Below are 23,738 nucleotides of genomic sequence, written 5' to 3'. Positions count from 1 at the left end.
GTTGTATTTCCTTCTCCTTGGTCAGCTGTTTGTGGTGTATCAGTGAGTCAACAAGCATCTGGGGAATGTCCAGGTGAGCAATCAGCACAGCTCTGCTAAAGGACTGATCAGTCTGTGCCTCCCAGGTGACGTGAAGCTGTGGGAAAGGGCCTGAAAGAGCAGCACGAGGCTTTTTCATGCTCATAATGGTCACGCATTTAACATGGTGAATCTCACTGCGGGATGCACATCTCGGTCCTGCAGATCTTGCAGTGTCCTGCTGGAAGGTAACCTGTCTGCGACTGCTGGGAGGAACCTGCAGCAGGTTTGGATGCTTATCTCAGTAAAGCTGCAATTGATTGGCATGGAGCCGTGTGATGAAAGCAATGAGGAACAAGGAAGGCTCTTGTGCATGGAGGGAAGCTGTGCAAGCACTGGATCAGCCCGCTCCCACTGGGGCAGGGACAGCAGCACTGCTGGGCACGTTGTTACAGTGTCGGTGATAGCAGCTGGTGGCAGGACGTGCCAAAGTGCCTCTCCATAGCTCACAGAATCACAGAATGACCCGGGTTGGAAGGGACCTCAAGGATCATGTAGTTCCAACCCCCTGCCTGGCAGGGCCACCAAACATACACCTTTACTAGATCAGGTTGCCCAGGGCCCCGTCCAACCTGGCCTTGAACACCTCCAAGGACGGGGCATCCACAACCTCCTTGGGCAGCCTGTTCCAGGACTAACCACTCTCCTAGTGAAGAACTTCCCCCTAACATCCAACCTAAATCTTCCCTCTTTTCACTTAAAACCATTTCCCCGTGTCCTGCTATTATCAGCCCTTTCCAAGAGTTTACTCCCCTCCTGGCAGTAAGTTCCCTTCAGGTACTGAAAGGCTGCAATGAGGTCACCCCGCAACCTTCTCTTCTCCAGGCTGAACAAACCCAACTCCCTCAGCCTGTCCTCATAGGGGAGGTGCTCCAGCCCCCTGATCATCTTCCTGTCCCTCCTCTGGACCCTTCACAAAATCTCCATGTCTTTTTTGTACTGAGGGCTCCACACCAGGTCACAGTACTCCAGATGGGGCCTCACAAGAGCAGAGTAGAGAGGGACGATCACCTCCCTATCCCTGCTGACCACCCCTCTCCTGATGGAGCCCAGGATCCCATTTGCTTTCCGGGCTGCCAGAGCGCACTGCTGGCTCATGTTGAGTTTTTCATCCATCAGGACCCCCAGGTCTATCTCTGCCGAGCTGCTCTCAAGGACCACTCCTCCCAGCCTGTACAGGTGCCTGGGGTTCTTCTGGCCCAAGTGCAAAAACAAAAAGTGTTAACAGCGGCAAAGAGCTCCGACTCTCCATTCCTGTGCTGCCGTGCGCGGGGCTCGAACCCGGGTCCCACGGAGCAACGCCGTGCCCGGGCCTCGAACCCGTGACCCGCAGTCAAACCCAGCGCCCCCATCAGGCCCCCTGTTAGGTGGCCGCGCCGTTTGCCTGCAGCGTCCATCCGGCAGCGGCTCGGTGCGGCCGGAAGCGGAAGTGGCGCGCGGGTCCTGGCGCTGTTGCCAGAGCGCCCAGCGGAGCCGCGTCTCGTTTGATCCCGTCCCGCCGCCATGAGCGCGGCCGGGCTGGTGTCCGCTGCTCCGCCCGCACCCACCCCACCCGGGGCACCTGCCCCCGCCATGCCCCCCGGCCCCGAGTACTACGAAGAGGAGGAGCTGGAGAGCGCCGAGGAGGAGGATGGAGAGCGGAGCGCTCGGGCCCGAGACTCCGATGAGGGTGAGTAGCGCTGGGGGAGGCCTTGAGGGGACGTGTAGGCCGCTGCGCTCCTTGGGAGGGGGGTAGAAGCGAGGTGGGGTGGGCTCCGAGCTGTGGGAACGTGCTTTGGAATCAACAGCTCTTTCGTCATATCTCTGGAGCTTCATGTGGAAGGGTTAAAAGAGAAAAGAACTAAAGAAGTGTTGGAGGGTGGAATTGGGCTGGGTTTCCCGATTGGTGAAGTCAGAATGAGGAGAGCGCTGAGGAGGTGGGATTTTGGGTGTCTGGGGGTTGTAATTAGGGCAGGAGGGAAAGAAGTGCTGGTGAAGGCTGGTGTTTCTGTGGTGCGAAGGGGTAGGAGGAGGATGGAAGGGCAGATCTGTAAGAATTAGGGACCAAGAAGGTGGTAGAAGGCAGTGGGCTTTGTAGCGGGACCATGAAAACAAAGGAAAAGAGGGAGCTGAAGTAAAATCCAGAGTATCCTGGTGTACAGGATGCGTAAAATGACATGTAAGGGAGATCAGGAACAGCACAGGGACAGTATATGGTGTCAGAGTGGACAGGAGTCAGCCCCACTCTGCTGTCATGACATGTCAGTGTGCCTCTGAACAAGGAGCTGGAGCCGCACCTGCAGGTCCCCATGAGAGGTGGCAGCATATGTGATGCCAGTTGCATCAAATAAAGTAGGTATTTACAAATAAAGTAGGTATGGGATAGCTTTTTGGTGTCCTACATGCCAAAGTGTTTCTTTTTTAGTCAAAAGTTAAGTTATATCTCTGTGTTGAATTTTATCTTAGTGTAAAAAACCAGTTTAAGGTGTTTATTCACAGCCTTTTGCAGATCTTTTGTTAAGATTGATACTTTTGTCCGTATGTGGGAGGTGTAGCTGTAGTTCAGGCTGTGCAGCTGTACTTTGTCTGCCATAACTCCAGCCTGGAGAAGCTGAACCCTTAGAGAGGAAAGGAAATTCACCCTTGGCTACACAAGCAAGGAGAGCTGCATAGGAGTAGCTAAAAGCTAGCAGTGCAATACTGCTTTATTTTATAGCTTTTATTATCTGTGTGTAAGATTGGGTCTATCTGTATATTAGTACTTGTCTTTGCTTTATGAGAACGATAAAGTATTTCAGTGTGTAGCTGAGAGGTCAGCTTCAGATTATAGCAAGAAATTTGTTATATTAAGTGCAACCTCTGTGGTAAACCATGACAGCATCTACCATAGTGCTCTCTATTTGCTGTGTTTCAGGTCAAGATACAAAGGCATTCTTAATCAGAGCTCCTTCAGTCATTGTTTCCTGGGTGAAGCTCTAAAGCTCTAAGCAGCAGCTTGGGAAATGTCAGGGTCTTAAGATTGTATTACCACCTCACTTTAGAGTTATGAGACTAATGGGAAGAGATTAGTGGAGTGTCTTGGGTCAGTGCTGCTTAAACGTGGTAGAAGCTATGTTGTAAATCTGCTGGTGGCCTTACATGGGATAATTGGTGTCAAGGAAGAGATGTTTCGAGTTGGTTCTGAACTCATTTCTCCAGTTGCCAGTCTGGCTGCGTATTTGCCCAAGTGTGGGGTTTTTTAGTGCTTTCCTATGTTCTTTTAATCCTGCTTAGTTTTAACAAGTCATTCTTTACCTCATTTAGATACCGAGGATGCTAGCGAGACTGATCTGGCAAAGCACGAGGAGGAAGACTTTGTAGAAATGAAAGAACAGTAAGTAGCCCATTCTAATGAAAAGTGAGGTAGTGTTTTTGCTGCCCTTTTAGGGGGGCTGGGGGAGGATGTCTTGTTTTTGTATAAAGCTCTGCAGTGCTTTGGACCAAGATTTGGGTTAAAAGAAATGTAGCTCAATGTAATAGCACGCATAATCATATTTCTTCTCAGTTCACGAAGCAAAGCAATGTTCTGAACAAAGAAACACACAGCAGCTCAGTTTTGCTGCGGATGAATCCCTCTGCAGGCAGATCCTTTAAAGAAAAGAAAGAATCTGCTTGATACAAGCCAAGCAAAAAGCAAGATGTCTGTGAAAATTACTTAAGCAGCTGAATGCCAGTCTTGTCCAGGGAGAGTTAACTTTTTGGAGACTTGAGGTAGCTTATTTTTACCTTAAGATGTATTTGCAGCTTTTCATGTTCGTTTACTGGCAACAGTGTGGTTTTTCACACAGGTCAGGAAGAGTTGGTGTATGTTAAACCACAGATACGTGAGAAAGGAAATGCAAGTCTAAGACAGCAATAGGAATAGACTTTGGTTTTAGTTTTGGGTTTGCCTTTTTCTTATGGTGTGTGTGCTGGGGAGTTTTATATGTGTACGTAAAATGTAGACACACATATATTTCGTGTATATGTGTATATGCAGAATGTTAAGGGCTATGTGAGGAAATGCCTTCTGTTTTATCAGTAGGAAAGTGAGACAAATATTGAGACATGATAAAGTGGCAGGATGACACTATTGCACTGACACTATTGCAAGGTTTTTGGTGTCTGTAGGTCTAAGTATCACTGTAGTTTTCCGTGTTTAAGGTAAATGACGTAAGTCATGTTTTTGCTGAACTCTTAAGGAAATGATTGACAGGAATGCATCGTAAAACTGATGAGCTGGCAGTTTCTTTTAGACAGGAGGATGTCTCATTTGTAGGATGTATGGTGACAATAATGAAAAGATGGTAGTAAATACCTAAAAGGTTATTTACAGGAAAAACTCACCTACATGGAAGCCTTTGGTCTGCTGGGAACTGCTGAGGTAATCTCCACCAAGGAGCGATCTCCAAGAGATGCTGCCTTAGTGGTGGTCAGCCCTTAAATGAGGTCTAGAGGAGGTGGAGTCAAGCTCCAACCCTTCCAGGAGTACAGCTAAATTACTCTCACCTGTGCTCCCACAGCTGACCCAACACTTGCCTCAGCTGGTTAATCAGAGGTTCAGGCTGTGATTACCAATTTCACATAGTAAAAGGGTATTTATCCTGTTTGTTTCCTGAAGTTCTTCTGAAAAGTTTCTAATTCAGTGTAAGCACGCTGTAACCGAAGCAGGTGGTGATACAAATAATTTGCTTGTTTCTCAATGTAAAGGTCTCTGTCTTTGCAGGATGTATCAGGACAAACTGGCATCTCTTAAAAGACAGTTGCAGCAGCTGCAGGAAGGTAAGTTTTGAAGGAGTGTTTGTGTTTTACGGCACTCTGAGGAAACTGAATATGAAGGAAAATATAATTGCCATTGAAACTGACTATTTGTTTTTAGGTACTCTTCAGGAATATCAGAAAAGAATGAAAAAGTTGGACCAGCAGTACAAAGAAAGGATACGAAATGCTGGTAAGCTGTGTTTCTTTCAAAGGTGCTGCGTATGCCTTTGCGTTACAGTTTTTGTTACACCTGAAGAAACATGAAGGTAACTCAGCACTGAAGTGTTGGAGCAAAGGGATTCTGTGCTCTGAGGGTGGGGTGTGGTTGTTATTGAGTTTATGAAACGTAATGGAATCTACCTTGAAAACACCCACCCCTCCATCAGTGTTGTTTGCAGTGTTTACTAAACAATGTTTAGCTATTGCAAAATGGCACAAATGAAAGTGTTTCATTTATATCTGCCGTTATGCCTACAGTCTTCCACATTGGCTTGTTCTTTTGTGCATCTTGTCTGACCCCTTAGGACTGCCTGCTTTCTCGGAAATCTCTTATGTGCTTGAGAACGATGAATATAGAGGATTTGCTCCTGCAAATGTGTCTGCTTACAGCCGTGACACTGAATGGGCTGCCCACATCTTTTGGCTGTGTTTCCAAAGTGAGGGCCCAAGTTCATTTTAAAGTGCCTTTCTGAGAGCCTTTATTGTGTTAACGCAGAGATACAGCTTGGAAATCAGATCTGTCTGCTTGCTTTCCTTCCTGTTCTCTTTCCAGTAGTTTTGAATCTTAGATACTGAAGCAACAACCTCTTATAGAAAAGTCAGATACATCCCATTATACTGTGAAATAAGTCAGAGCAGTTGTATGATGTCAAATACACAGCAGCCTTTCAGTAATGCGAGCTGTCTTCTGAAAGACTTTGTGATAGTAAAAGATTTGCTTGATGAGTTTATGTAAGTTGAGCTGCTTTGAGCTGCTTCTTGCAAGCAGAAATTCATCTTCTGAGATGAAATTACTGTACATTAGAGTGGCAGTCTAGTGATAATGGGATGTTGCTGTAAAATTAACTGTTAAGTTGTATCCCTGGCTGGCCAGGAGAGTGTTGCAGCAGCACCTTTCTTCCAGAGGAGGGCAGATTGTGCTTAGTTATGAATTAGGATAAAAACCTGACTGCCTACTGTTACAGGAATGGGCTTTTGCATTGATTCCTCCCATGTTGAGTGCAGTTTTTTGTTCTGCTTTCCTGTTGTGTTTTTTATTTATTTTTTTTGAGAATCCAAGTATTAATGCAGCAGCTTAGATTTGTCTGCATGTGATTATGTCTGTAATGGAAATACACATAGAATCATAGAATGGCTTAGGTTAGAAGGGACCTTAAGGATTATCAAGCTCAAACCCCCCTGCCACAGGTGGGACCACCAACTTCCATGTTTAATATTAGACCAGGCAACCTTCCTTGCTGAGGATATAGAGGCCTTTTCAAACAAAAGGTTTAATTTCAATCTTGGCTATCTATCTTACCTTTTACAGCGATTTAGAAAGTGATAACAGGCAAGAAAGCTGCTAATTTCTCAGGCATAAGCAGCCTGAAATCAGGCACTTGGTGTTAAATAGATGAATCAAACTGCTGCAATATTATTTCTGAAGGAATCATTGCTGGGATTCATAGTATTGGTCTACCCTGTCCATTTTGGCCAACCATGTGTTTCCAGCTATGTGTTTCAAGCTTCTATCTGGGAAATTTGTATCTAGAATTGATATATGACTGGAAGAAGGGTGGATTATATACTTGATATTGATGGAAGCAGTAGTTGAGCTGAAAAGACTGGTTTACTCCTGTGTAAGGTTTGCAAATGTGATTGAATAGCTGTAGAAAACGTGAATTAAGTTACTAAGTTGGGTCTGTCTTGTCTTTCAGAACTGTTCCTCCAGCTGGAAGTGAGTACTCTTAATTTATCACAATACATATTAAGTAAGTGGGAGGGGTTAAACCTGCAGCTTCATCAACCAGCTCTTTTTCTCACTTTTTGTTTCCCCCTTTGGTATCATTACAGTTAAGTACAGAATACTGTTGTGTTGCCTACAGTAACTTCCAGGCTGTCATTAAAAAGAAAATTAAGTATACACGTTTTCTTGACTTGCTGTATGCTACTTGTGTGTTTGGTTGTTTAAAAAGCTTGTTTGAGCTTAGATGGGGTGGTACATGATAAATGTGAAGAGCTTTCTGTTAGAGACTTGATAGGGTATGCACCGTTAAAGTGTGTTTGAAAGGAATTAATTCTTTTGCTGATAACAGTTCTGCTTCCTTAGTCATCTCAGGTGGTTTTGTGTTGTATTATTTAGATGCTGATAATCTGCAGAAGTGGCCATAGCTTTGAACAGAAGAGCTAATGAAAGCAGAGCAGTTGAGAGGAGGTGTTGCCAAGTCATTGACTTGAGATATTGGTTCTTTAGCTAACTCTTTTATCTTTTGATTTGCATTAGACAGATCAGGTGGAAAAGAATTATGTCAAGGAAAAGAAGGCAGCAGCAAAGGAGTTTGAAGATAAGAAAATTGAGCTTAAGGAAAATTTGATTGCAGAGTTGGAAGAGAAGAAGAAGATGATTGAGAATGAAAAGTTAACCATGGAATTAACAGGAGGTAAAAAAGAGATCTGTCATTTTTTCTTCCCCGTTTCACCCCTGCTTAGAAAAAAAGAGTTTAAAAAAGCCATGCTGGTTTATACAAACTGCTTGACCTTAAAACATCCCAAACATCAACTGATGTGGATCACAAATTGGTGGTCTTTTAGTTCATAGAATGTAGTTCATGATAAAATTCAGCTACCTGCATTATTAACATGTAAATCAAAGCAGTGTTGACAAAGGAACAGAGTGCAGAAGCTTTCTTGTTCATTTTTTCTCCTCTCTAAAAAGCAGATACTGAGTTCCTGTGATTTCTAGACTTGATAAAATGGTGCTGGCTCGTTCCTGAAAGTTAATCTCATGTGTTTGGATTTGTAGCTTCTTTTTAAAATGGATTTTTGAGATACTGTTGTAGAACAATATTTCTTAAGTTAGATTGAACAAAATTCATTAGTTGACTCACTGCATGTACCATGGCTTTCCCTGTGGTTAGAATCCCCTTGGAGACATTCAAGATCAAGCTGGGCTCTGAGCACCTGATTGAGCTGTAGATGTCCCTATTCATTGCAGGGGAGTTGGACTAGGTGATCTTTAAAGGTCCCTTCCAACTCAAAAGGTTCTACCATTCTATGATAATTTCCCTGAATTGGGATGGCAGTTGGAACCAATGCATTTTAATCATTTTTGTTACAGAATTCTGGAGAATGCCTACCGTATGTTGGTATTTTTTCACTAGGCTGATATATTTTCATGGTGTCCTACTCTATATACAGGCAAAAAGGGCTTCTTTAAGTTCCTGCAGAAGTAAAACTATTGAGAAGTGCCACAATATTGACCTGACCAGTGGTACCAGTTTTTAAATAGTGCAGATGGTTAAGAAGCTAAAGGAAGGTAAACAACAAGGGTTAAAATGTTCTACTTAAAGCTGGTAGCACAGATTGATTTCAGTTAGCTGCATTTGTGTCCAGACTCTGGAAAATGAGCATTAAATGGACGTGTTTCTCTTATGAAGCCCTTGGGTGCCTTGTCAGCAGAGGAGTGATAGGGCTGATAGGACTCCTTCACAGGTTGTGTTGCTCTGGTTCAGAACCAAAGGTCTGATCTGATTTCTTTACAAGAAGCAACTCCCACGTGTTACGAACAGCTGATGTGTTGCTGAGGTCTGTCCATGAATTAGACCTTTACATCTTTCTTAGCATCTGCAAGCGTTATGTAAGCTAATAATTTAATTGGTGCTCAGAAATGAGAAATAGAACCTGTTCGTACAGGCTTAAGTGCTGCTGGTGATGTACAAACCCGTTAGGGCTTGTCTGGTCTGGAAAACATCTTGTGCTGGTTGTTTATTTGCTTTTAGATTGTTTTTATGGGTCTTTCTGATCTTACCAACTCTGTGCCTTTGCCTTAACTTTGTTATTGTTAGTCTGGGCTTCCTCGCTGCTAAGCCAGCATACAGTGCTAATCCTGCAATTAGATCTTCATTGGGGAATCAAGGTCTGAGTAGATCTTGCCTTTGTAAATCTGCACGCCGCTGTTCTAAGGGTCTGAAGGAATCCAGTGTCTCCATCAGCAGGCAGCACAGCTGTTAATGTCAGGGTTGGGATTTGCAGAGTGAAAGGGAGACTGAGGAGGTGTAAAAAGAGCTATTCAGGGGTAATGTGTCTGATTTGGGGACCAAATTAATTCTCCACTGGGAAATATCTCCCCCCACTCTTGTGTGTCCTGAAGAGATGAGCTGTTTCATCAGGCACAGCTCTGGTAAAAGGTGTGTAAGTAACTGTGGAGAAGCATTTCATTCTATGTGTGTGTGCTAGGCCTCTCTTATCTCCCTCCTTCCAGACCAGCAGAAATGCAATTTGATTCCTTTAGAAGTAGCAGAATTCATCATGAATGCATACTGCAGGCTGAGAAAGAAGCACAATGGAACGTGTGTGCACTCAGTGATTTCTAAAACCTACAGAGGAGCTCAATGTGTGCAAGAATGCAGGTTGGCAACCTGATGAGTAGCAGGCTGGTTTGTGAGCATTGGGACTTCCTTGCAGTTTCAGTAGGTTGTAGCCGCTGCCTCCTGGAGCACCACCTTGTGTGGTTCTCACCTGTTAAGGCTCATGTAAGCTTGTGTTTCATTGTGAAATCTGTTGGTCTAAGAGCTTTAGCAGCTCTTAGAAAATGGCTTCAAGTTATCACAAATCTCAAGAATCACAAAGATGGGTGTCAGTCTCCATCTCGAATGTGCTAACTGTGCTGCTTAGTGTTCCAACCTGAAGATGTGAGAAAGAATGGTTGATCTGTAGCTGATGCCTTATGTGCTGCTACCTATTCAAGTTTTATTAGCAGATAACTCCATCTAAGAGGTCTGTTTAGACACAGATATGTGGTGTTAGCATGAGAGAAATGTTTGAGCCATCATAGCACTGCTGTGCTGCAGTTACCTGTACCTGAGGGAGATGCTGAGTGCCCCCAAGCAGCTGTGCCACTTGCAGACAATGAAAGCTGTAACCATGGCATCACAACACTGTTGTTCAGCAGTGGCCTAGTATAAAGGAGAGCTCATATTCACTGTCAGCAGTTCCAGCTTGGATGCTAGAAGCTGTCGTGAGGAAGATCCTGTTTTCTGAGTGATAGAGATAACATTGTTTTCCTTGTGCCCTCTGTAGAAATTACTGATTCTTACTCTTCTCCCACTGGCCCCATCAGCTTTCCAACTTCATTTCTCTACAGATTCTATGGAAGTGAAGCCTATCATGACAAGGAAACTGAGGCGACGACCAAACGATCCAGTTCCCATCCCAGACAAGAGGAGGAAACCTGCCCCTGATATCCTTCTGCAGAAACATTGGAGGGCTTTTGTATTTGAAGTCAGCATGCTGCCTGCAAGGCGGAGTGCATCACTGCTGTTGCATGTAGGAAAAAGAAAGATATGAGGTGCTGGAATCAGGATTTAATGTAGGAAATACCCAAGTACAATTGGTTATGCATATGGTGTGATTAACAAATAGTGTACAGCTGATCTATGGAGATAATAAGTTAAACTCTGCAGTGTCATGTGATAATGTGGGTGACTTTTTTTGGCATGGAGACTGGTTTCAATTCTTCTGGCAGTTTCTTCACAAAGGGTAATTTTAACAGGCCGTTATACATGAATGTTGAGGCAATTGATTCCATAGATAGGAAATGACTTTTTCCATGAACCACAGCTTTTCTCATTTCAGGATGTGACAAAACATTTGCCAGTAAGATCATATTTGTCATATCAAACTGTTTTCCATTTCTGATAAAGGCTTCGGATATCTAATGTGAAAAGATGCGTAGCGAAAGCAAGAAACCAGATTTGTGCTCTGAATTAGATTTTCCTTTTAAATCTTGTTTTTATATAACACAAAAAAACCAAAAAACACACACAGATGATCCTTCTGCTCCTACCTTGCTGTTTACTTCTGGAAATATGTGATGTTGGGTCCTTCATTCTGTGTATATTAAATCCACCTGGAAAGGAAAACAATGATATTTGCTCTGCAGCAGTTTATTATTGGATTCCCAACTTGTTTTGCTTGGGTCAGATTAACAAACTCACCTTGCAGCTCCTGAGTGACTCATGTTTTCTGTAGGCAGTATCAAACCATGAACTACTGGGGTTCATGCAGGATGGCCACGAGCATCTCCAGTTTTAATTAACCTCTTTTTACTTGGAGATTGTTCACTGTTCCTGTGTGTGTGTGTGTGTATTATGGTCCATATCTCACCTGAAATAAGCACGTTTCATTGCAAACACGACCATAGTGAAGCTTTGCAAAATGACTGTTGGGCTCTATAATGCACTGATTTGTCTTCTGATGTTTTGGTTTCAGAGATAGTTTTCAGTTGAGTGGTGTGATGTTATTTCATCCTCATCCACGTAAAGGTGTGTGTTGTGCTGCCTGCTTTGTTTAGGTTGATTTTTCTCAAGGTTTTGTGGATTTTTCTTCTTGTTCCTGTCTCTATTCCTTCCTATTGAGTCGTGAAGTGCTGACTTCTTTTTTTGTCCTAGCTCTGGGTGGCATTCAGCTTCATTTTACAGGATTTCAAGGAAGTCTGTTGTGCTGCAGCTCACAGATTGTTCTGTACGGCAACGCAAGCTGAAAAGCACTGGAAATGCTCCTTGTTTGATGCCTCCACTAAATGTCAGCGTGCTAAAGGTTGTTCATGGATGGTTTTAAGTGAATAAGCTAAAGAGATATTGTAGTGCTTGCTGCTAATAATATGAGGCTTTGTGGGGGCTGACTTGCATTAATTGTATGATAAAAAAGTATAATGCCCTTATTAAAATCTGATGCAATTTCACTAAGCATAACCCAGAAGGTTTCTGTAAAGTGAAATATCATCGACCTTTAATTTTTAGCCTTGTCAAGAGCTTTAGAGAACCTTAATTCTGGATACCTCAGCTGAATTACTTGTTGACGGATGAGCAAATAATGGAGGACCTGAGAACCCTAAATAAGGTAGGGATTCTGGCTTGAGTTATATTTCTTTATTTTAAAGAAGAGCAGAGCTCTCTGTCCTATGTTCCTTTCTGAGATGTGGGGCTGTTTCATCCCAGTAGGCTTTCTGAAGTAACACAAGATAAGATTTAGCAAGAGGGTATCTCCTCCCTTCTATTTTGGTATGTTTAATTAACCTAATTAAAATGACTGCTGCCTAACAGCGTTACCTTTTGTTGGAACCAAATGATAAGCTATCTTACCGTGTTCTTGTCTTCCCCTGCATGGCTGAACAGATGGTAGCACTGTTTTCTTTGAGATCCCAGCCTCTGTTCCAAGCCTTTGGGGGCTTTTCTTTTTTCTCCCCAATCTTGCAGTGCTTCAGTGAACGGGGTAGGGTACAGTGTGTTTATTTATTGTTCAGCTTCTTCTAGATGTGATTATCCTTGCTAACTGCTTTAAGGCTTATGCGATTTCTCATATTAGGGGCTGCTCATTAAGGCTTTTGATGATGTTAATGGAGCATGCCTTTTGTGGCAGCTGTAGAAGTCTTGCTAATGATCTACATTCTGTGTTTGATCCAGCTGCTCTCAGGGTATGCCATACTCAGAGAATGGAGCGTGTCGGATGGATTTGGTTTGGTGGACAGTCAGAATGCTCTGAAAAATATCAGTTTCTGGCCCTGAAGTATTATGAGATGATCTGCACCTCTAGCTGCTTATGGCACAGTGTTCTGGTTTTGTTATGCCACTTAACTGTACCCTTTAATTAAAAAAAAAATAATACAACCATTTAGAGTATGGGAAGAAAGACCACATCTAAAGTTATTACATCCTTGGTCATTGTCAGATCCCTCACGCTTTCTCTGTTCTCTTTCCATGCAGCTTAAATCACCCAAGAGACCAGGTGAGTTCGCAGTGACACTGGAACTTGTTCACAACCATGTTGTTTTGGACAGAGATTTATATGGTAGACTTCTTGACTGGGTAATTTGGTTGTGTGATTGTTTTGACTGAGTAATTGCTGTTCTTTGTGTGGTTACTGTGGCTAAGGGGTGCCCTGTGGAGTCTCATAATCTCTTAGGAAGTTTGGGGATGGGGAGGCAGCAGTATGTATCCTTCAGGTGTGTGAAGCATTTGGGCAATGAGAGACCACTGACAACATGGGTCAATGTGGCTGCGTAGCAAGACTTTCTTTCTCTGTATTCATATGTGTCTGGACATGTCTTTGTAAAGTAGGCAGAGTAATTAGTAGTAATTTCCAGCTTTGTGGGTTTAGCTCTCTAGGTGTATCTCTACGCTTCACTTCAAGATACAGGTACTATCATGCTGAAGTAATCCTGACCCTATTCTATTAGTACATTATGAATTAGAAGTAAAATGAATCCAAGGATGCAGTGTTTATCACCTGCCTGTACATACTTTGGTTGCTTGATCTATTCAGTAGATGTTACAATTTAAGTAAGCAAGGCCAAGGTTGAATTAGTCATCCCAACAGAAAGTATCTTTCTAAAGGATATCTGAATTTGTAGCTTTCTGTGCTTATTTTTGCTTAATGCAGCCATGTTAAATGATTCTGCAGGCAGATGTGCTGCTGCATGGTGGACATATGCTAATCTTTAAATGGTCTCTTCTCTCCACTCAGTCTCTCCTTCCTCCCCTGAACACCTCCCAGCTACACCAGCTGAGTCTCCAGCGCAGCGGTTTGAGGCCCGGATAGAAGATGGAAAACTCTACTATGATAAAAGATGGTAAGACATGGTAAATTTCTATTTTAATCATTCTGAGCCTTGTTTTGTGAAGTGAAAATGACTGCAGAGAGAAATCACTTTATTAAGGAATCCGGGGGTGAAACGTTTTTGAGCAGTCATTAGCTCCGTCCTCCAAGAATTAATCATTATGGCTTTTGTAAATGAGCGATAATGGAGTGTTCAGACCTCATAGACTTTCTGGAGTAACTACTAGCATGGGGACTTACAAATGACTCCATAGAAAAAAGAAATTGTGCACTGTGACACTTGGGAAATAGTTTTGTCAAATCTAATCTCATGTAAGAGAGCTGCCATTGGCTGCAGTTTGGAGTAGCATTGAAGCTGGTCAGCTAAGATATGGGAGTTCAGTGATTGCAGGTACAGCTGTTGCCAACAGTGTTCACAGTCCACGTGCTCTGCTTTGTAGTAACAACTCTTTGTTCCACGAGGTGGCAGAAGAAATGTGCACCAGATAAGCACGATGACAAATTTCTGATAACAAATCCTAATAACCTTGAAAGATCGGATCCAACGCAGGAGAGGCAGCTTCAGAATTGCTGATTGGATATAGCTCTTTAAGTTTTATGGGTGTTTAGCTGTGGAAGCCTCACAAAATGGAAAGAAAATAAGATTTCTGTGTAAAATTTATTAGTAGGTCTTAATCGGAGACATGCAAAATGAGATAATCAAGGAGGCAATCTCATTCTTCTTAAGCAGAAAGCCATTTCCAAGCAGCATGCTCGTCTGTAGCCTACTCTGTTGGCTCAAAAAAATGAGACGAGGTTGTAATTTTCATACTAAAAGTAAGTTTTGGATTTGTTGTCTAAGCAGCAGCATCGTGTGCTGTTGGTCATCTGTTTTTCCTTTTGCTTGTCTTCTGGTAGTGCTGTTTCATTGAGGATTCAGTGTATGCAACTCTGCTAAAAGCTGCTGCCTGGAGCTTAAACTTCTTGAAGCACAAACCAGACACAAAGAGGCTGCTTGTCACTTCACAGATGCTCTCAGAACTTTAGTTTTGTGTAGAGCTACTGTCCTGTAGGTTACATTGAGAGGAATAAACAGTTCCTTAGGATCTTTAACTGTGCCCATTACTGTTGTGCTGCATATGAAGGAGGACAGATATTGGTGTACCTGCTCCAGAAGTAAATGTGAGAGCTCAGGAGTGGCTGCTTTTTCTGTGTCCGGAAGAAGCTGTGAAAGGACCATTAGCTTAAAGTAGTGAATGGTTAAGGATAGTAAAGGCCCCCCAAGGTCTTGCAGAGGCATTTATAAAATCATATTTCCAAAGCAGAGACTGTGTAGGGAATTTCAGGATGTGGAATCAGACTTTCAGGGTTTTTGTCCTTGTGTTGATTCCACGCTCTCCCCCACATCCTAAACCATGGTTCACCATCTTGTCATTTTGCTTTTAGCTTTGCCTTCACACAGCAGTGCAGTGATTTCTTTCCATCTTCTGCTGCAGTTGAAAATCCCAGCCTTTTAGCAAAGCAATTTGTAGCAGGAAGGGAAATTATTTCTGCTTGTCTCACTTGTCATACTGGGACATCTTACTTATTGCAAAAGCAAGATTTGTCAGATGCTTTTGCACTTAAATTCCATTGCAGTTTTTTTTTTTCTCAGCTCTTTTCCTGTTGAATTCTATGCCTTTTGTTCCCCTGCAGGTACATAAGCTCAGCAAAGGGCTGAGGTTACTGAGGTTCACCAGATTGCTTCTGTTGACATGTATCCCTGCATGCCTGGAGCGTGTGGCAGCTCAGCTCTGTTTCATTGAGGACTTCTCAAACTAACTTACTCTCTTACCTTTTCTGTCTGTAGTTAACATAAATCTACTGGTGGGCAGCAGCTTCATGCGTGTCATTGTCTTTGGAGTTCACTGATAATTGAAAGCTTTGAGTGAGAAATTATTTCAGTGTCTGTGCCTGCACTGATTGCACTCAGAGTGTTCATTAGTATCTCCTGCACTCTGATTGCACCTAGATGGTCAATTCTTATTGCTTAAGCACTCACAGCATGCCATGCTAAGATGCTTCTGGCCTGGTATTCCTATCTTATCACAGCGAGGTCTGGTTTGGAATAGCTTATACAGTTTCCCTTATATCAATTAATGGTCATCTGGGCTCAATAAACTGCCATTCTTGGCTTGTATCACTGCTGCTCTTGCATTGCCCTGGATCCTACTGATATCCATCTTGTTAAAATGAGAGAGAAAGAATAATGGTTGGGCACAAGTGTGGGAAGGTTGCAGGGTTGGATTTGTGATTACTTTGCCCAGCCCTTTGGTAATTAGTACTATAGGAGCACTGAAAGCCAACGCTATCATTTTTGTTACTGGCAAGAAATGTGAAAATTCTGAGCACATGAGCCAGTAGAGAGAGATCGTGGAATAAGCTATTGGATGACTTCCATATTTACAGTATGGTTGTTGTAGAAATAACTGTAAAGCTTATGCAAATGATGTGTGTTTTGGCAGCCAATCAGACTGCGGGGATTTGCATGCTGAGTAGTTACTGAAAGAATCTCTGCTGATTCTGCAATGTGGATTTCCCTGTCAAATATGAAGCACATCTTGATTAGGGTGAAGGTGGAAGTTCTGTGTAGCAAACTTTGCAGTACTTACCAGAAGCTGGTGAGGGTGAAGAAGGCAACGCCACAAAACCCAGCAATTCGGTTTGGCTTCTTATTTCCTTTCATACAAAGGCCCTGAGAAAAGTACACAGCATGACTAAAACATGATCTAAAAGTGAAAAATATGCCCAGACACTTCTACTTACTGCAGATACACATTGCTTTTTAGAGTCAGTTACTTATCACTTTGATGTAATTTCTGGTATTTTCACCAAATCAGGTGGTGTTAGAAGTTTAAGGTCTGTTAAAACAGCAGACTGCACAGCTGGGTTGAGTGCACTTCACGTCTGGTGTTGTGCCAGCGCTCTACTGATTATTTTATATTTGGGTGGGGGGGAAATGGGAATAATCCTGGAGGATCTAATTTGCTCTGTATGGTTTTATCATGCATAATGTGGAGCTGGGGTCTGAAGTGTGGAAGGCTGCTTTGGCTAGCTATTGAAGCATGGGCTGATTGTGAATCTGTGTCTTATCTTGTGTCTTGATGCTCTGCCCCTGCCTCTTTCAGATATGAAATCTGTTTTAAGAAATCTGCTTTGAGAATTGAATTCAAACTGAGAGAGCTTCATGCATTCTGAAGCTGCATTTAAATGCCAGGCGTGTGTGGAGGATCAGATCACAACTGTGTTGCAAAGATGGGGAAAACGGTGTGGAAGGAAGAAAAATGACTTGATATTTATTCTACCCAAATGCTTGCAGAATCCTGACTTTATCAGTCTTGTTATTGTTTACTTCTGCAGTCTCTAGATGACTGAGGGTTTCATGTGTTATCTTTCTTTAATTTTTGCAGGTATCACAAGAGCCAGGCCATTTACCTGGAGTCTAAAGAGAACACTAAGATCAGCTGTGTCATCAGTTCTGTGGGCGCCAACGAGGTAGTGGGCTTCTCCTTGCTCACAACTGTGGGTTGCTTTAGGCAGGTAGACAGCTGTTTGCTGGGGACTAAGAGAATGGGCTGCTTTCAGAATAGCTCTGATTGTTTAGTGTATAAAGAAGCTGAATATAGGATGACACTGAATTGACACATCTTCTTCAGGCTTCCTGTGTCTCTAAAGAATGATACTACGTTTTGCAAGTGGTATTTTGGCAGGCAGGAAGAGTGAGAAGAGCTGTCACATTGCATCCTTTTGATGCTGCATTGGAAAGTTCCATTTGCGGTACTAAAAGAACATGCAGCCTATTAATGCAAAATAGAAGTAAATCCCATCGGGTTGCCAGGAGAGAATAAGGACAAACATTGTCACCAAATTTAGTTCCTCTGAGGGGAGAAAATCTTCCTGCTAACCTGAGTATGTATATTGTAAAGTGTGCTGGCATCATTCATCACCTCTGTGGGAGATAGAGGGGGTGAGTCATTTGTCAGAGGCAATTTCCTGTTGGCTAATGATAGAGACTTAGAGAAGCAGGTGAAGAGGGAGATGTGTGCTGAAGATTGATGTGAATCTCGTTGCAAAGTAATCTGACTGTTTGAGCGACTGGGCAACGAGAGCGTTTTATTTCTCGAGCGCAGACTGGTAGCACTTTGAGGAAAGAAACAATAGACTTGAATGCAGTTCTCTTCAATCAGGCAATAAAGTAGCTTTAATTTGGTTCGGCAGTTAAGGGCAACTACTTCACTCTCAACAAAATGAGTTGCATGTGGGATTAGCTTTGTATCACAACTGTTCTTGCTGTAGCAGTTATGCTCAATGGCTGAGATGAAGTAGTTGCATGCTAACAAACACATTACAAATGCAGTACTGCTAATTTGATTAAAGTTATTACTATCAACTTAGAACAATAAAACTCTTAATCTTTCGGTAGCAGCTTACCTGAAACCTGAGGAAAATGCAATCTGCTGCTTATTGAATGTATTTCACTTTAAAGTGACACTGTAGGTTTTGTTTTTTTCTCTGAAGGAGGCTGGGAGAAGGCATGGCAGTTAGTTTTCCTGCAATGGGCCATCACAACAGTACAAAAGCAAAAGAGATCAAAGCGGAATACTGAAATGTGTCCTTAGGAGTGCTCTGTGCTCCTCAGTTTTCATTGCTCATTCAAACGGAGCTGCCCAGCTATGGTCTCATGGAGTCCTGCACCAAGTTAGGAGCAAGAAGGCAAACCTCATCTTGAGATCCCCAGTGGTAGACTGCAGTCATCATTTTGTAGCACTTGGAAGTCACATCAGTTCATAATTCGATAGCTTTTCTAATGGAAGTCAGGTCAGTTCAAAGCAGCTGTACTAAAGGTGCTTCTGTGGGTTGTCTCCCCACCAGCGTGTCTGTAAACTTCAAAGTAAGAAGCCTTAACTAAGGAACATAATATTATGGCATAAAATGGCTTCTGCGTGGCTGGAGAAAAGAAGGTCTTGACTTCTGGAATTGCCTGTCGGCCTCTCCAGCACTCACAGCTGTGATGATCCTACTGAAAATAAGTAAGAACTCCACGTGGTTTCCTTGGAAACTGAGTCAAACTTCTGCATTGGTGGAAATCGTTGGCCAGACTTTTAGTTCAACTTCTGCATTCTGACAGCAAGAACCTCTTAAGTGGGTACAGGAAGGGGTTTCCTTCCTGGGATTTATTCGACAAGTCCAGTTTGATGCAAGTTGGAAAAAGGAGTAAACTTTTCCTTTACAAAATAGGAATCAAATAAGAGAAGAGCACAGCTGTTTCTATTCAGCTTGTCCTTTGGTTCTTCAGAATTCATAGATGTGTTCTGATTTCTGAATACATTTGGTGTCTAAAACATCAGTTTTAAGTTCAGAATGTCTCCATTCTTTTATTCTCCTTAATCACATGGCACGTTTTAGGGCTAATTCTACTGTTGTGGTCTCTGAAAATGGCTTTTGCTTGTTCCTCCTAAATGAAGCTTAACGAAGCAGTTCACTTTGATGGGGCAGCGTACCATCCCATTGTATTCTGATGGAATGTGAAACTCTGCACCTGTTCACTGTTCCATGTAGGCGCTCAGTTTGCAGTTGGATGAATCATTTTGGTTAGAGAAGCCCACCAGACACTGGGAGTGTCACCACAGGGATGGTTTCAGAGAAGGTAGATTTTAATTCCTCCAGGGAAATAACCGAAGGCAAATATTCAATTTATTTTATACCGAGGACATCTGTAGTGAGGTCAGATTGTAATTAAAGTAATAGTTAAATCAATAGACCACGTTAGACCTGGAGCTCATGGTAGCTAGAAAAACAGTTAGGGAGAAATTACTTTCTGACACTGACTTTCCAGCCCCTTGCAGTGGGAAATGCTGGGCTCTGTCCTAAAGTATTCTTTGACTTGGAGCTGGAAAACTTGCATTTTCTGTGTATATATTTGGTCATTTTAAATGCATTTAAATAATAATAGGAAGAGGAAATTTGCTCAGATTTGATTTTTTTTTTACACTACAATAATTTGGGTCCAAACTTCTCTGTTATTTGTCCTAAAAATGATTTTCATTTATCAAAATTCACTGAAAAGGCTGCTTCTGTGGAAAGTAATTTGTCCTTTGAAATGTGCTGTATATCTGCAAGCCACACGAATACTTCCACGCAGGTATTTTAAAAGGAGGCTTTTTTATCTTCAGATACAATTGTATAATAAATGGTGAGAAATGCTTCACTGAACAGAATCTGAGTGAGCTTTTCACTTGGTTAACAGTTACTTGTCTGAGCAAATCCCAGGATAGATTATTTTTATGATCTGTGGATCTAGAGGGCCTTATTTTTGATTAGGTAAGGCTTAATGGCAGGGTTCTGGTGAGAGCAGAAGGAAACTTTGCTTTCTTGATGAAGCTTGGGAAGGGTAATTATTCTTGATGACTGTTTTGAGCGGAGAGTTGAAGTGGTGGAGTCAGAAGTGTTAGCAGAAAACTGATGTGGGAAGGGAAAAGGAATTAACCAAAGCATCGTGCACCCTGAATAACAGAGGCGTTCAGATCTCTCAGTAAGAACATCTGGCATATTTGGCTGCGTGTTACTTACAGTGGGATTTTTCCCTTTTTTTTCCCCCCCACCTATCTCTCTCTCCTGCAGATCTGGGTGAGGAAAACCAGTGACAGCACAAAAATGAGGATCTATCTGGGACAGCTGCAGCGAGGTGTTTTTGTGATTCGTCGGCGATCAGCAGCGTGACTGTATGCTCCTCCCTGCTCCTTCTTTTCTTGTTTTTTTTATTAAAACCAATAGAGAAACCTCTACTGGGGAATGGCAGTCTGTTCGCTCTCATCTTAGAAGCAGAATGTCATAACCTCTTATGAGACAGTTTGTGACTGACCACGTTATCCCCAGTAGTCTTGAAGTCTTGGTGATACACAAACACTGCTCTGGACTGTTTCTGGACTTTGCATCAGGCTGCTGTATGCTTCTTTTTTTTTAATAATATCTATTTTGGATGACTATTTAAGAAGATTTGCATCATACTTTTCTTCATCGTTGTTTCGTGGTGCACAGATTGGACTTGTATGTTGAGGACAGCATAATGTTTGTGTTTTGAATCAGACCAATGGAAGAAACTTGTCAAGACCCGAGGCTGGTTGTTCTTTTTGGCTTTGATACCTTTCAAGGCTGAGGATGTTGGGCAAAAGGAGATGAATCCTGCCAAGGTTCAGCTGCAGCTGAGGAGTGCATCTGTAATATCTGGTATACAGCATCAGCTTACTGGATGAACTGCTTAAGGGCTTGAGTGCTGAGGCTTTTTTGGGACAGTCTGATTAGTTTAGCAAGTGCTGAAAATCAAGTTGATTTTAATATAGCTAAGCAGTCACACATGGCTAATCCAGAGCTTTCATTTCTCTTCACATTAAAAAGCTTTTCAGTGAACAAGCAAAGAGTATGTCTTATACCTAGATTCCCTGGAGTAGGCAGATGAGGATTAAACAAAGGCTTGGTTAACTGGACTTTGCACATACAAAGACTACAAGTTTGGTACAGAGTGGAAAGCTGCCTTAGCGTGCTTTTAGCATTCACCTAAACCCATCTTTCCCCAAAGCATTGTACATACGTTTCCCTTTGAAGGGTGTTTTAATTACTGGAGATGATGCTGGATTTTTACACTTACCCTCCAAAACCACGAGGGGTAAAAATGTTCAAGAGATTATATTGTTTGTATTAACACCCTTAAGGATCTGTTTAAGGATCTGACTGGCATTCCTTCTTCTCAGTCTTCCTGATGGCTGAAAGCACCCCAATACCGTGTGTGATTTCATTAGCAGGAACTACGCAGCCCATTGGCATCACTGTGAGATCTTCAGCTTCTGTGCAAATCAGAATCTGTGTTCCTCCTGATTACTGGTCAAAAAGTTGTAATTTCTGCCTTCCCCTCTCTCTTGCTTCGTGAGCTGTCTTTTGTTTTAGCTTTTCAGCTGCCTTCATGTTCAGCATCAGTCTAGCCTGTTTCATATCTGGATAAATAGAGTGTTTTAAATGACGGTTTCAATTTCTTTTACTTGCTGCAGTTGGGTGGCAGTCACATCCCAGTAACTGATGTATGTACGTGGATCCGGAGTGGAGTGTTATGGCTGAGCTGATGCGTTGTGTTTTTGACTGAAGGACCTCACATATATTTGCTGTACTTAGAAATTCAGCTACATCTGGACTTCTGGTGGGGAAAGGAGGATGTTGCTGCTTCCCACCCTTAAAAATGTGCCATCTTTGCTGCAGAGATAGGCGTGGAACGCAGCAGGCTGTATTTTGTCAAGTTAACAGCATCCTTAATATAACTTAACATTCTCTGTGTGCGTGACAGGTTTTTATATAAGGTGATCATGTACCGAACAGGATTTGTCACTAAGCCTTAAAGTGATCATCATAGTTCTTATAATAAAAAGCATTAAGTAAATAGCAGGATTTTTTTCCTACTTTCATCGTACTATGAACGCACATACATTGGGGGAAGTAGCTGAAAATGTGGTGGGGTTTTGGGAGGATACCTTGCTGACCTGCTAACAGCAGATGATCTCTGTTCTTCTGTAGTGTTGCCTTTAAAGGTATTGGTAGAAGCCTGGAAGTGCAGCAGTTCTCATAGGGTTGGTGCAATATCCATGCACATCACAGATGCTTAATTCTATATCTTCATCACTGCTGCTCAGATTGAATTAACAACAGCTCACCTTCCCTTTCCCTAGGCAGAAGAGGGAGGAAAACAACAGCTGCACTCAGGCTCTCAAACCTGCCTTTCCATTGCTGTGGTCTGATGTTGCAAGGTTTGCAATGGATGGGGTGACATTTTCAGTTCACTCCCAAATCAGTATCTGAATGGGCTCCTCAAACCCCCGTGCGATTGTTGCGTTGTTTCCTTCTCTAACCTGGTGTTGATTTGGGGCAACGTGGATCTGGTTTGCAAACACTTTGAAATCAAATTGTTGCTCAGTTTTCACACTGATCCTGAATGTTCAGAAAGGGTTATAAGAAGGTTATGATAAGTCCCTTCTGTTCCTGGTCCATTGCCTGTTTCCCTGCTGCCCCCAAGTTGCCTTTGAAATGTAATGTCTGCTTTTGGCAATGCAGATCGTGGGTCTGTAGTCTTTTTGTTCTTATTAAACTACAGCATAGCAGGTATTTCATTTTAAGGCTGTTTCACAGTTTTCTTAGGGTTGTCATGAAATGGATGTCTTACCGTTGCTGATCACTATAAAAGTCAGTCTATCTCATCTGTCAAAGTAAACGAATATTGTATCTTGTTTTGCCAAGCAGGCTGCTGTATAATGAATGACCTGTGCCATTACAGGCTGGAAGTGCTAAAAATGCAGTGTGCACTCAGGAGAGCAGTGTGTTGCTTTAATCCCCGAGGGATGCTCCAGTTGCACTATGGTGAGGTGAGCCTTGCGGTGGTCAGATGTGTAGATGTCAATGGCAGAAATGAGAACGTCCTGCTGGCTGGAAAAAGCCCAGTTACCCAAGGAGATGAATGCGGTCTTTCCTAATTTCTAAGAGGAAAATAGTTGTTTTTTTTCTGCCTGCTTTTTGTCCAACAGAAGTCTCTGCAAAAACTCAAATCCTTGGTGAACAGAAATGGCTTTGTGGGTATGAAAGTATTTCATCCTCATCATTACCAGTGTTTGAAGTAAACCATCAAGAGCTGGTTTTAATGGTAGGGGTTTTTAAAGGAGGGTGAACTTTCTGCCAGTAACAGGTTTTCTGGGTTAAACTGTAGCTGGCTGGTAGATCCTGCTTGGTGCTATTGTCATTACACTACAGATTGTCATTACACTGAGAAACAGCCTGTGTGTCTGCTGGGGAGAAAAACAACGCAGTATTTAGTGCTTGGTCAGCCATTAGAGACTCAGATAGAAAGGAAGACAGATCAGCAAACCAACTGCTGGTGACTTTTTGACATTGTGCTCCCTGGAAAGGTTCAGCAATGGTTTTACAGGGATGAATGCTGATCCAAGAAGTTGTCTTGTCTCTGTCCTTAAGGGATGCAGAGTGATGTAGCAATGAAAGCCTCGAGTGTTTGCCATTTTTCATGTTAACTGGAGCACTTA

At 42.6% G+C, this 23,738-nt stretch overlaps 1 protein-coding gene across 1 annotated transcript; it reads left to right on the top strand.

Moving 5' to 3' along the window:
- The first annotated feature begins 1,496 nt into the window (after window positions 1-1,496).
- SUDS3 (SDS3 homolog, SIN3A corepressor complex component) lies at window positions 1,497-22,093 on the top strand. Its single transcript, XM_015878348.2, has 12 exons — window positions 1,497-1,747; window positions 3,361-3,430; window positions 4,802-4,857; window positions 4,955-5,026; window positions 6,753-6,772; window positions 7,319-7,475; window positions 10,178-10,273; window positions 11,873-11,934; window positions 12,798-12,819; window positions 13,558-13,663; window positions 17,079-17,163; window positions 20,290-22,093. Exons 1-12 carry the CDS (start codon window positions 1,582-1,584, stop codon window positions 20,386-20,388), a joined length of 1,011 nt encoding a protein of 336 aa, XP_015733834.1. The 5' UTR covers window positions 1,497-1,581; the 3' UTR covers window positions 20,389-22,093.
- Window positions 22,094-23,738: the final 1,645 nt, after the last annotated feature.

This window comes from Coturnix japonica, chromosome 15 (genome assembly GCF_001577835.2).
Source record: "Coturnix japonica isolate 7356 chromosome 15, Coturnix japonica 2.1, whole genome shotgun sequence".
In the NCBI taxonomy this organism is placed as follows: Eukaryota; Metazoa; Chordata; class Aves; order Galliformes; family Phasianidae; genus Coturnix; species Coturnix japonica.
The sequence above is the reverse complement of the archived record's forward strand: the minus strand, read 5'-3'. Positions and strand labels throughout refer to the sequence as shown.